Genomic DNA, 14,412 nt, shown 5'->3' on the forward strand with positions numbered 1-14,412 from the left:
GCACAGTAAAATCCCATTAGATTAAACTACATAAGCAAAAGCATGGAGATGGGAGATACAACGGTTTTGCTGCACCAAAATTTAGTTAATAACAACAAAAACTTTATCTAGTACTTTAGGTTTTACAGAGCACTGTCACATCTATTCTCTAATTTGATCTTCAAACAAAACCTGGTAAGGTAGGAGAGACAGATAGCATTATCCCCTATTTTTTTAACTGATGAAGAAAATAAGTTTCAAAGAGGTTAACAGAAAATAGTAGAGCTAGGATTAGCCCCCTGATCTGACCACTAGTGGAGGGCTCTTTCCAGTACACCGTAATAAATACTACTTAGAAATCACATTCTCAATCTAAAGAACCTGGAGATGAAATGTGAAAGAAATTGAATATCTGTATTAGTAAAGTAAAAGTGTTTTCAACCTAGCATTGCAAATAAAATATCACATACTCCACTCTCTTCTCTTTTCCTACAGCCTGCATCTTTGCACATATTATCTGGGAGTTTAAAAGTGTAAACTGGGAAATGGTGATGGAAGCTGAATAATTGCTAGCTGATGGCAGTATCTTTTTTCTCCTTAATCTCAATTCAGAACAGCACATACTCAAGTTAGAGGACTGGTTAAAGTCCTCAAGTGAAACCTCAAGTGAACATAGTTTCAGAGTATTAAAAAACTTTGAAAATATCCAGAGCTGGTGACTAGTAATGGGAAGCAGTGCCTGTTTTGTTTTTTTTTAAATACTGTTTGCCTCAGTTTCTTCACCTGTAAAATGAGATGGAGAAGGAAGAGGTAAATCACTCCAATACCTCTGGTGAGAAAACCCAAATGGAATCATGAAGTGTCAAATATGATTGAAATAACTCAACAACAAATGGCAACTAGCAATGGCTAGCAGGGAACAAATCAAGTAGAGACTAGCACATTTGTATCAGAGGCAGGCAACTCTGTGTTGTCTGAATCGTGAACTGTCACTCCATGTACATGCACTACTTCTTATTTTCAAGATGTCTTAAAATGTTCCCCACCTGTGGATGTCCCACATATAACTTCTATAAAGCCCACTCTTCCCCCATAGTGTGTTTTTATTGGTAGAAAAGGAAGATCAAGGTTTATGGAAGGGAAATGTTCTGTGGTTACTTTATTTACACTCTTATTTTAAATGCCTTTAAAAAAAAAACACTAAGCAGGTCATTTGTTAATTGGTAAAAAGTAACACATATTAAGGCTCCATCAATTTGGAAGTGATTGTGATCCACAAAATATCAAGAACCCAGGATAGACAACTGGAGCCCAGAGTGAGGAAGACTCTGAGTGCTACACTTAGGATACCTCATATTTTCACCCATTAATCTGCCAAAATTATCAGGTAGACTCATGCATAGACTACTGCTTAAAAGCAGAGCATCTAACATGATACCTTTTTTCATGATTTTGCCAAACCCTGTGGCTAAGATCAAAAAAGATGATAAGGGACTATCCTTTTGTCTTAAGTTAAAGAAGGTAAAGACCAGAGTTCAATTTACTATGCCCTTTATCAGCAAAATCTGACCAAATTTCATGCTGCCAATATAGTGTAAAATGTTATCTTCACCCTATTCTACCATCCCTCCAAGTCATGGAACTACAAAATTGGAGTTGTCAGGATCCCCATGCCAAGACCACCCCTCTTTTTACTTCTCTCTTTTTACCATTAGGAGACACCCTGCTTTCCAAAGCTAAAGCGTAGTAAGCAAGCTGTGCCCTGAGCTTGGCAAAACAACAACCCTTTGTGTTCACCCTCTGGATGAACTCTGCCACAGCAAAAGGCCAAAATTGTTTCACACCAACGCTCAGTGATCCCTGAGCTCAGACAAGCACCTGCAGCACCCATGTTTTGGGGATGAAGCCCTTCCATGAATCAAACTTGTCTCATCATTGCTGTTACCCCTCACTGTCAGGGCTTCAGCTCACTGCATAGTCTGTTATATGTATTAATATTCTGCTTCACTTAAGTGGGTATCCTCCTAAGAGAAGGTCCCAGCACCTGTGCTGTTTCCCTCCTCCAAGGGGATAAAGAAAGCATCTTGAGAAAGCATCTTGCTTATGACCGCTGTTAGCTCTTTGGTTTTGTTTTTATTTTATCTCTTAGAGTTAACTGTGGTTGGGATGACCTGTGTAAGTTCTTTGGTATTTTCAAAGTTAAGAGTGACTGCATAACCTCTGTGACTCTTTGGTCATTTCTTTTCAAATCTGACCGTGACAAATAAGAAAATGCAGAAAATCTTTTATCGCAGGTTTAGCCCTGTATAAAGGGTCAGTATCACAGTCCTACCTCCTAATTTCTTTATAAATTGGAAATTAATGATCATAGTGTATTAACAGAGAAGCCCCACCCTTGAACTTTCTGTTAAACAGGGTACATTAAGCATCAATGAAGTTTAAAGAATACACTCTAAGCACTGGGAATCAAAACTTAGGCTAGAAAGGTTCTGATTAAATATCAGCCCAGTATTTCCAACTAGCTCATAGGAAAAAACTCACAGCCTCCAATTTACAGTTCTTTGTTCTTTCCACTTCAGGATAATGCCAATTATAAATGCCTTCATCTATAAGCATATTACAATATTAATTTCAACATAATATGACATTAACTCTCAGCTATTTAAGTGAAAATCTTATTAATTTTTCCTCTGATAGTCTAGTAGCCTAATATACCTGCACTTCTGTAGCTCAGATCACCAAGAATTTTATCTCCTACTTTTCTGAGTTTCCAGTGTTGTCTTAATCGAAGAAGTTCAGAGTTGAAGTCTCGTTGTCGCTTATTTTCCTGGTTCTCAGTAACTGATTTGGTCAACCTATCTGCCCCTTTCAGAAGGATCTGTGCTGCACCAGCTAGTGACTTCTTCTTTGAAATCAACTGTAAAGTCTGCGGATTCTATCAAAAGAACACAAAAAAAATGATCATTATGTACTGCAAGGAAAGAATAGGGGGAAAAAACACACGGTCCTTAACATCAAATATCACTTTCTTCACTAATTTGAATACTTTCTGTGCAAAGACACGAACATAAAAAGTTTTAATTTAAAGTATACTGAAATTAAAGCTATCCTATGGAATAGGAATCAAAGCTTATATCAATGAGCTGTGTAAGTTTTGCGGATTCAACCTCCACAATATCTTTTGCATCCATCCCCTTTTCTCTTCTAACGTGGCTAAGACTCGAGTTCAGATTCTCAACATTTTTGGAAGAGCCTTCTAATTGGCCTGACTGCTTCCTCTATCTCAAATCCCAGTCCATCTCTTGGCTCTGAGAACATTATTACTGTAAGGGATGAGGCACTGAGTGTGTGGATCAATTACCCTACTCAAGTTAACACAAGTGATAACATATTATACCCTATATCTTGATACCCTAACTAGGTATGCCTCAGGCATGCCTCAATCAATCAATACTTTAAATTAAGTGTAAAAAAGTTATTGAAAGCCAGTGGATAGTCATTCAATGATGAGATATTACATTGGCAGGATACTTCATCACAAACTGTGAAGCCTGCAAAGAATAAGCAGGTAAATTTGAAGTAGGAGATTCCTGTATCTGGAACCTTAAGGTAGAAATCTTTTTACCAGCCACTGAGAGGATATTTTTTAAATCATTGGTATCCTTTAAAAATATGATTTAAAAAAAAGAAAGACTTTTCAAGAAAGTTCAAGAAATCAAATGAAAATAGCCTAAATCTTTTAGAACCAGAAGGCAAAATAAAGATAGGAAGAATTCATCTATCACCTTCCAAAACAAACCCCAAAAGCCAAAATCAATTGCTTTCAAGTCAAAGAAAAAATACTGCAAGCATCCAGAAAGAAAGTAAGAAAGCTTAGTAGAGATCACACAAGACTTAAAAGCTTTTACTACAAGCAGGAGATCTTGGAATACAATATTCCAAAAGGCAAAAGATACAGGCTTACAGTCATGACTAATTTATCCTACAAAGTTGAGTATAATGACACGGAAAAAGTGGGCCTTTAATGAAATGGAGAACATTTAAGCATTTCTAATGAAAAGATCAGAGGTGAATAGTAAATGAAAGACAAACATAAGACTCAATAAGAACCTAGAAAAGTAAATTTATCTTAATTTAAAATTTAAATTAAATTTAAAGTTACAATCTAAAAAGCAAATGAAAGACAATATATGATGATAAAGGGCTAATATCCTATCAGGGGAAAAGAAGATAGTGTCATTTCAGAATGTCTTCAAAGGATATTGAGGGAATTAAATAAGAAAAACAGAAGACTTGGGGCTGAACTGGTTCTGTTCTGAGAATTTTTAAGGGAAGAAAGAAAAGAAAGATAAACAGAATGTGTTAGTGGAAGAAAACGGAGCTGTAAAAGAAGAGTATACTATGCACTGACAGGATTTGGAGGGAGGGGCACAAACAAGCACCATCTGAACTGGACAAAGGAGGGCTGAAAAGACAAACACATATACAAAGAATTTGGTATATAAATATGTCAAACTCAATCTGGATAGACAGGGACAGAGAAAGATGGATAATACTAGGGAAGGAACAGTCACAAGCAAAACAAACTTTCTGATCCTGTAAGGCAGATTAAAAGAAAAAGGAAAAAACAAAAGACATAAAAGAAGGCACCTATTAAATGGAAAATGGTTGAATACACTGTGACATGTGAATGCAGCAGAATATTCTGGTTAAGAAATAACAAAAGAAATTATTTAACAGAATTCTGGGATATAGGAACCATACTAACCAAGCAGAACCAGAACAATTTACAAAAAGACAACATTTTAAAGAAAAAAACCTTAAGAAGTTTGATATATGACCAGCAATATTTACAGAGGACCTAAAATGAAGCAGGTTACCCAATTCTTGACAGGAATGTGATGGATTCAAGTGTAAAAGAAACATACATTTCTGGATATAGTCACTGTGTTGATTTGTTTTTACAAGGGCTTTTTTTTTCTTCTTGTATTTAATTGCAACTGGAGAAAATTGAGGGGAAGTGGCATATAGTGATGATGACAAAGAAGACAAGATAAAAGAGGAAGTCCGATGAAACATTTTTAAAAATGCACGCTGCAGTACAGAAGATAGTTCAGAAGGAAGTCCACACAAGCAGGACAGCTCTGAAAGTAAGTAATATGATTCTTTAAGGCAGTTTTGAGAGGAAATAAAAAGTCAGATCAATTTTTCTATCACACTGTTAAACTTGTATACATAGATTCTGACGAATTCGTAAGGTTTTGGAGTTGGAAGATTATGGATTATCTTACCCAATCTCATCATTTCATAGCTGAGCAAACAAGAAGGGGAAGTATATAGGGCAAGGAAAAGCTTGAAAAGAAATAAGAGACAAGAAGAACAAAAAAAAAAATTAGGATGCTAAAAAAAAAAGAATGCAAAAAAAGAACATTTCATTTGAATAACCAAGTTTTACGTTACTATTTGCCGTACAAAATATAAAGGTATAATCATATCAGGATCTAATTGCTATTTAAATCATAATTAATTGGTCTAAGGCCAAAGTCCATGAAAATATCACTTCATACAGCATATAATATTTTATTACATAATTTTAAAGCTTGAAAAAGTTATAATGAAAACCATAAATTATTGAGGCTTGATTGTGTTATTTTTCTTGTAAACATACTGTACCTGCTTGGGAGGAAGTGAATCCTGTGAAACAGGATCAAGAGTCATGAATTTTTTATCCCTGATAATGCTGAGTACATCATAGAGAACACACATCTCAGTCAAGGAGCTTCTTAAATTGTTGCGGACTGAATCCCATGGCCAAAGAGAAGGTTGAAATTTTACCAACCCTAAAAGAAAAGAAATGTACTTTTAGATATGATAATTAGAAGACAGAAGACACATATACACATACATAAAGAACTACGTTTTTTTTAAAAGGATACCAAATTCTTCACTTCAGTCAGTAATTTTTCCTTTACCTTTACCCTGTCAGCCATTCTGCAATACGTCTATTAATACTCATTATGCCTTTTGATAAAAGAAAGACAAGTCAAGTTTTCAGGGGTCAAATTGCGTTACACCAAATACAACTGCAAGTAAGCAACCAATAAATACATTTCAACTGAACTGATTCGTGTATAATCAAAAGAATTTTAAGCCACAGCCAAAGGTTCACTTATTTAAAAAAAAAATTCTTAACAAGAGAATTGGTCCAATCCTTGTGAATTGCTCTAAAAGAATTTGAACTGAATCCCACTGAATTCTATAAAGCTGAATGAGACTGATGGAAAAAAGAATAAAATAAATGATTCTTTAGCTAAATATGTGAAAAAAAAAAGGTTTTCCTTGCTTATCATTGCTATCCAGACTATAAATTTCAGATTCAGACTACAATTAAGGCAGCTCTAAAATGAAAATGATTTAAAACACTAAAACCAATACCACTAAACTGAAAGCTGTTTTCTTAATTTTTCTCTTATTTTCTTTGTTAATCAACAAATACTTCACATTTATTAAGCATCTACCTTGTGTACGACTCCATACTTGGTGCTAAGTATACAAAGAGAAAAGTCCCAGATCTTAAGAAACTTGGAATCTAAACAGAGAACAAGCATTTTTGTTTTGATTATACCTGTGATTCCCCTAGTGTAGAAATGCTCCAGGATGAAACTCCCTCTACCAACGAAGATCAGCAGCTAGCCACAACTTCTACAGAGTTTTAGAGAGTTGCTTGGGACGCCTGAACTCAGCCTTTCCTGACTTGTAGGGGACAGTTTTCTATCCACTAGGTCATGCCACACTGCTACAAATAAAAGTAAGTAGGATAAAAGGTGGGATAAGATACGAGCAAAGGGAGAGTCTGGCCACAGGCTCTAGCAAATGTGAGAAGCAGATCATTGTGAGAGGGGGCAATCAGAACGGGCTTCACGGAAGAGGTGACATGTGCAGATAGGAAGGGAATCTGTTCTTAACGTGGAGGATGGCCTGCAAACTCGAGAGAGGAGGAAGAAAGCAAGGCGAAGCTAGAAAGCTAGAGAGGGAGCGCGGTGCAACGGGAAAAAGACCGAACGTGGGGCACGTCCTAGAGTTGGCACTTATTAGCTCGTGGCCTCAGGGGAGACGCAGCTTCTCCGGGCCTCCCTCGTCTCAGCTATACCCTAACCCTAACTTCACTGCGGTAATCAAAGCCGAGAAGACCTCGGAGGCCTCCAACCCGCTCCAGGACACCTCTCTGGGGCTCCCACGCCTCCGCTCCACAAACACCGACTGAACCGCCTCACCTTCCTCGTCGTCCTGCTCGGCGCTGCCGCCCGCGCCTGCCCACTCCTGGGAGTCTCGGTCGGCGCCGGCCGCCTCCTCCTCCTCCGAGCCCGAGCCCTGGCTGAAGTCAATGCGCTGGGCGAGGCGGGCCAGGTTCTGCGACATGGACAGCGGCTGCAGGTAGGTCTCGGTGCCGTCCAGGCCCACCTCCTGCACCTGCTTCTCGCAGGCCGACTCGATGCTGATGCGCACCGCCCGCACCCCAGACATCTCGGCGGTTCGCTGAGACCCGGAGCCTGACGAACAGAGAGAAAAACTCGGGGCCGTGGGACGCCAGGACCCGACCCAGCGGACGGCGCCCGGATGTTCCCAGAATTCACCGCGGCCGCGCTACGGTGCGTGAGCTGGGCCAAACTAGGAGGAGAAGCAAACGCGCGGAAGGTGTGTCGGTCAATTCTACGGGAGGCTGGTAGGAGTGTTGAGGGAAGGAGTAAATGGCACAGCCTTCTTCCTTCAAAGCATGGGAGTGAAGGAGACAGAACGACCAGGGGCCGTGCTCCATGACGTTTCTTTGAGGAGAAAGACCAGTCTAGCTATTGAACATGGATTGATTGGATTGGCTCAGGTTATCTGGATCTAAGCCATTTTTTATGGTGTGTCTATAACAGGGCATCAGGCCTTCTTGCCACTTTCTGGAAATGAAAGAATCTGAAAGTGATTCTCTGGCAACCATAAAAGCCCAGACTGACAGAATTTGGGGTGTCGGGCCTTAGTTTTCATTTGGAGAGGAATGGGGAAGGAATCTAAGTGGGACCATTAGGAAGGGAAAAGAAAAAGGAAAGGAAAACTGTATCAATGCATATGGATTCCAAGTTCAGCAAACATTGGATGAGCACTAACTAGATTACAGAAAGAAAGAGAAAGCTATCACTTCCTTCTTTGAGCTTTTGATCCATTAGGGGAGGTAGAACATGTACAAGCATAGCAATGATGTAATTTACAGAATGGAGAATCTTAGAAGAATGGGACCCTAAAGGCCATCTAGTAAAAAAATAAAATAAAGTTCATTTTTCCTCTAAACCAGTTCAGTCAATAGGCATTTATATGTGCTAGGCATTTAATAGACACTAGGATGCAAAAGATAAAAATCAAAGCAGTTCCTGCCCTCAAGGAGATTGCATTCTAAGGTGGAACAAAATACATATAAAGCAGATACAAGTTAACTTTGGAGAGGGAAACACCAGCAGCTATGGAAAGGTTAATGCATAGTATGGTGCATTAATCAGGTCTTGAAAACCAGGGATTTCAAGAGGCAGAAGTTCAAAGGGACAGTACTCTAGGACCAGAGTGAAGGCATGGAGATGAGAGATAGTGTCCATATGAGAGGAAGAGCCAAATGGTTGTAACATATAGTGTGCATGGAGTAGAGTAATGTATAATAATCCTAAAAAGGCAGGATGAAGTCAAGTTGTGAAGAGCTTTAAATCTCAAACAGTCCTAAAAGTAATAGGGAGTCACCAGAATTACTGAATAGTAACAGACTTCTGCTTCAGGAAGATTACTTTGGCAGCTACATGGAGGGTAAGTTGGAGTAAAGGAGACAAGTCAGGACAGCCAATTAGGAGTCTATTACAATAATCTAGACAAAGGTGATAAGGGCCTTTACTCAGGTGATGGCTGTATAAGTTGGTTGTTGTCCATTCTCAAAGAGGACCAAAGTGACATCACTATGTTAGTGATTAATTACAAATTACAGTGTGTCTAACTGGCTGATCAGACCAATACAAGCTTGGAATGTTCTACCATAGGTCAGGTACAAAAAGACCATATTGATAATGGCATGCCATTCTGGGTGGTCCTTTGCCAACATCTATGTCATGCAGTCAATTTCAAAGTTCTTCAGAGAGACCTTGAGAGTGTCCTTGTATCACTTTTTCTACCCACCATGTGAGCACCTTGCTTGTGAGGGTTCTCTATAAAACAGTCTTTTAGGCAGACGTACTTTTGGAATTTGAACAATGTGGCCAGCCCATCAGAGTTGTGCTCTCTCTGCTGCAGAGTTTGAATGCTTGGTAATTTAGTTTGAGAGAACCAGTGTCTGGTACGTTATCCTGCTAGGTGATCTTCAGAATCTTCCTAAGACAATACAAAGCAAAGAGATTCAGTTTCCTGCCATGGTGCAGGTATACTGTCCAAGTTTCACAGGCATACAACGATGAGGCAGGGAGTCCTTGGGAGGAATGAAGTCAGAAACAGCAACAGCAGTGGTCTCTTACTGCTGAAGACTTGTGCATCTCATGACCTTGTCATCACCAGCATTGACTTTTGTTTACCTAAACACAATAAAACTTCATGGATGCACCTTCACAGCAAACACTGGCATTAATTAGAGTAAGTCATTTTTAGGAGAAGAGACAGGATGAAAGAGTGAAGAAGACAATCTCCTGTCTTCTGACACTGCCATCCCTCTGGTGCAGGCCCTCATCAACTCACAACTTGATTACTGCAATAGCGTGCTAATGGGTTTGCCTCTCCCAAGTCTCTCTCCATTCAGCCACTAAAGTGATTTTCCTAAAGCAGATCTGATCATGTCACTCCCCCTACTCAATAAACTCTAGTGGCTTCATATTGCCTACAGAAGCAAATACAAAATGCTTTGTTTGGCATTCAGTGCCCTTCCTAACCTTGCCCCTTCATATCTTTCTAGTCTTCTTACACCTTATTCCCCTACACATACTCCTCAACACTCTTGGCTGCTGCACAAATAAGTTACTCCATCTCAGTTCCAGGCATTCTCTCAGGCTGTCCCCCAACACTTAGCCTGGCACATAGTAGGAGCTTATCGAATGTTTATTGATTGATTGATATGAAGAGTAAAGGAGACTGAGTTCTTAATTATGACATTGAGATTGTAAACATGAGTGACAGGAAGGATTGTAAGTAACTTGACAGAAAAAGAGAAATGCTTAAGAGGGTGGATTTGCAGATAAAGATGATAAATTCTGTTTGGGACATGTTAAGTTTAAGACACCAAATGACTTGTAGGAGTTGGTGATGTGGGACGAGTTCAAAGGAGGGACTGGAGCAGGATATATAGATCTGGGAATAATCTGCATAGAGATGACAAATGAACCCTGGAAACTAGTGAGTTTACCAAATGAAAGAGAAATAAGAAGGCCCAGGGAAAGAACCTTGGAGTACTGCCAGAGTTGGGAGGCATAACATCTACCATAAACTAGGAAAGCAAACTGATAAAGAATGCCACCACCATCCTTCCAGTCATGCAGCTTCACATCCTTGGAGTCGAAATCAGCCTCTCACTATCCTTCACCGTATATAGTCAATCACTGCCAAATCTTGTCAGTTCCACCTTGTAGAATATTTGTTAATATTTTAAGCAATTTCAGGAAGTATTCTTGACTGGCTTGGAATCCCTATACCTTCAAAAAATTCCTCTTAACAAAGAAAGTCTAGATTTTTTTCCCCTACCTTACAAAGAGGAACCTAAGTGTTTATCTCTATCTTTAGTTACAGTAAAAGTTTCAAATCAGAACAAAGTTTGTCTAAAGCAGGAGGTCAATGAACAATTTTGAAAGACTTAAGAACTCTCATCATTGATCAATCATGATTCCAGAGGATAGATGATCAAGAATACTGTCCACCTCCTGAGAGACAGGTGATGGATTAAATATGTGTAAGGGTACCAAGACAGGAAATAGATGGAATTTTATATTGCAGGAACAATTAAGTAGGAAGAAAGGAAGGAATCAAGCAGTTGTTAAGTGCATCTTATGTGTACTGGAGTATGCCATTTCCTTCTCCAGCTCATTTTACAAATGAGAAAACTGAGGCAACCAGAGTTAAATACCTTGACAAGGGTCACACAGCTAGCAAGTGTCTAAGACTAGATTTGAACCAAAGTCTTCCTGACTCAAGGCCTGGCACTCTATCCACTGGGCCACCCAGTTCCCTCCTGGCTAGTATGAATGAATTGTTGAGTACATAGAATGAAAAGAATTAAGATGATTGAAAGGTTGGAATGAGTTAGTCTGTAAAAAGCTTTAAATGCCAAACAAAGGACTTTATATTTGATCTTGGAGTAATAGGAAGCCATTGGAGTTTATTGAGTAAGGGCATGTGGAATGGCATGGTCAGACATATGTTCACAGTGACTAACCTTTTATTTTCTCAGTAAATTATGAGGTCAGATCCTTTACTATGATGGTGGGAGACTGGTGATATGGGAAGCTTGAGGAGATAAAAGAAATTTTGTAATAGCCATTGTACTGAACGTAAGGGTTGATAACCTCAGTAAGGACCAGAGCCTAAACTAATCAACCAGAAGAAACACCTTGGCCTAACAAATATTTCCTTATCTGAGTAAACTCAGAGAATAAATACCTCTTCCTATGTCGAGAAGGCCAGATGGGGTTGAATTAAGAGCATTTTTTTTCTGTTTACGGCCATTACGGATGAGACACTGTCTTGAATAATGGAACTTTTTCTTATCTTAATATTTTATGGACACATACTATGTTAATGGTAAAGAAAACATAGATATCCTGGGTCATAATTTCAATTGACACTTTGTCATTTCTCTTACTGTATTTACCAACTATTCAATTAAGAAAATTCCTTTCTCATAATGTGGTTAAACATCTTTGGAAATCATAAATTTGAGTGACATAGAGACCCTGAATTGGGATTGTTCAAATACATACTTAAGGCTGGTCACTCTTTTATGAGACACATCATGACTCCTGTACATACAGCATTGCTACGTTTTTCTACCTTTAAGGGAAAAAACAATACAAATTTACATATGACCTGGCCTGTTTGCCTCCTTTAACCAAACTTTCAGGTCAACAGTGTCAATTAGTGAGTAGTAAAGGGATTGCCTTGCTGCAGTGATGACCTAACTGAAAGTGGATAGTATAAATTGGGAAGTTTTTTGTTATTTAAAGTTCATTTTCATTACATTTTATTTTTCTCAATTAAGAAAAATTTACCTTTCTTCCCTCTAGCCTTCAGTATCCTCTTATTCCCCACCCTCCATTAAAAAAGGAAGATAAATAAAACTCTTATAATAGATGCATGTAGTCAAGCAGAAAAAAATCCTATATAGGCCATGTCCAAATAAAGGTCTCATTTTGTACTAAATCTATCACTTCTCTGTCAAGAGGTGAGTAGCAAGTCTCATCGCTCTACAATCATAGTCATATCATTTATCAGAATTTTTATTTTTCAAAGTTGTTTGCCTTTATAGAAGGACTACACTAACTGTGGCCTGTGGATTTCCAGTGGCCCATGGAAGATGTAGATGTTTTCTGCTACATTTTTTGTGGGCTGCCAAAAATCCTTTAGCAGGCCGCAGGTTATGCAGACCTGCTCTATAGTATTGCTGGATAACATAAATTTGTAATGGATCCAGTCTGTACATTTGTGTGACTTCCTCCCCCAGCTCTGTTCAGTAACAAGTAAGCACTGAGGCAGTGGGATGTCTAAGTCCTCCAAGGTTGAAACTTGGCAAGACATAAGCATAGATAAAACGAGATCAAGGAATTTAAGAATAAAGAACTGTGTAACAATGAACTAGTTCTCTATCGGGTCAAATTTGGGAAGAGAAAAAAAAAATGCTAAACCGGGGTGATAAGCCAAGAGGACTAGAGTTCGAAATGAAGACACATAATAGGTGTAGAAAGGCATAGGGATAATTGGAATGATAGGAAGTTAAGGTCAGATATAGAAATTTCAGACTTCTTTATCATTGTCATGTCCCTTCCATATCATGGCGATTAGGGACACACCTCCCTGCAATCTGGAAAATCTGTGTAAAACTTTTTGGTCCTCCCTTTGTAGCAAAGAAGAAGTATGAATTGTGGTATTAAAAAATAAGGTATGTTGATATTATACAATACTATACACATCTGTTATGCATTTCTGAGTTCCTAAACTTGTATTGTCTGCTGACATTCGTATGTCTTCTGCTGCTTCCTCTAAACTCTCCCTAAAATCCTATTTAATTTCTTATGCCAACCCTCAATATATTGAAACCTCAATAGGGAAAGTTGTGATGTGGAAGGAATAACTGTACTTGTGACTGATGATCAAGGGTATATGGTTGAGGGAGAATAAAGAGTTGATTATTGGAGTTAAGGAGACTGAGGTAATGGGAGGCCAGACTGTTTGAGGCAATTTCAGCTTATATGTTGAAGTATATAAGACAACGAGGGAATTTAGGACGACCGAAGCAATGGCTATCTTTAGTATTCTAAGGATTCTTCTAGACTTGAACTCTGAAAGCTACTCACCTGAATAGGGGTGAAAAATTGCTTTCACCAGCTAGTAGCAAAACGCAAAGCAGCTGGTTGCCATTGGAAGGAACAACTCAGACTTTGACTACCCTCTAGTGACCAAAGGGAATACTGAAACTTACTTAGAAGTTGATAGAAGTGGGGGTAGGCCTAGGAAGAAATAGTTCCAGCAAAGCACACTTAAGGACTGACTTAAAATGTCACAGCCTCTCTCATCCGTTCTCTCACATGTCAGGGCTTGATTTATTGTTTTGTTGATTGTCTAGACTTAAGTAACAGAGATAATGTTAATAATGTAGATTAAACTTAAAAGTTTTTATTCTGAGAGCTAGTTGTTAAACATTTACCAGAACCACTGGCTAAAGATCTTTAAGGAAGAACCTGGTTGGAAGCCTACTCCTTTAAAGATAGAAAGTTTATATCTATCTATCTATCTATCTATCTATCTATCTATCTATCTATCTATCTATCTATGTGTGTGTACATATATATATATATATATATATATATATATATATATATATATATATATATATATATATATATATATATATATATATATATATATATCTCAAACCTAAATTTGCCTCTTTGCAACTTTCATCCACAACTCCTACTTCTGCATTCTGGGGTCATACATAACAAATCTAAATAGATCTTCCACATGACAGCCTTTAAATACTTAAATACAACTGCCATGTCGTTTCTAAGTCTTTTCTTCTCCATCTTACACATCCCTAGCTCATTCAGTCAGTCCCCATATGGTATGACTTTGAGGTTCTTCACTATCCTACCTGCTCTCTAGTTGCTCTTTAGTTTATAAACATCTTTCCTAGTTTTGTTGTTGTTGTTTGTAAAATCCTGT

At 38.4% G+C, this 14,412-nt stretch overlaps 1 protein-coding gene across 2 annotated transcripts in view; it reads right to left on the reverse strand.

Moving 5' to 3' along the window:
- The window catches only part of MED17 (mediator complex subunit 17), a 29,807-nt gene extending 22,201 nt beyond the window's left edge, over positions 1 to 7,606 (reverse strand). Inside the window, exons 1-3 of one of the 2 annotated variants that reach the window (XM_072611339.1) lie at positions 7,254 to 7,606; positions 5,653 to 5,819; positions 2,695 to 2,914 (exon numbers count right to left, since the gene is read on the reverse strand). In XM_072611339.1, the coding sequence (XP_072467440.1) occupies positions 2,695 to 2,914; positions 5,653 to 5,819; positions 7,254 to 7,503 (637 nt within the window). In that variant the 5' untranslated portion in view covers positions 7,504 to 7,606. Of the gene's footprint in view, positions 1 to 2,694; positions 2,915 to 5,652; positions 5,820 to 6,604; positions 6,857 to 7,253 lie in introns of those variants that run through there. The other variant, XM_072611338.1, reaches the window with a different exon arrangement.
- Positions 7,607 to 14,412: the final 6,806 nt, after the last annotated feature.

The sequence above is a fragment of the Notamacropus eugenii genome, chromosome 5 (assembly GCF_028372415.1).
Source record: "Notamacropus eugenii isolate mMacEug1 chromosome 5, mMacEug1.pri_v2, whole genome shotgun sequence".
Taxonomy (NCBI): Eukaryota; Metazoa; Chordata; class Mammalia; order Diprotodontia; family Macropodidae; genus Notamacropus; species Notamacropus eugenii.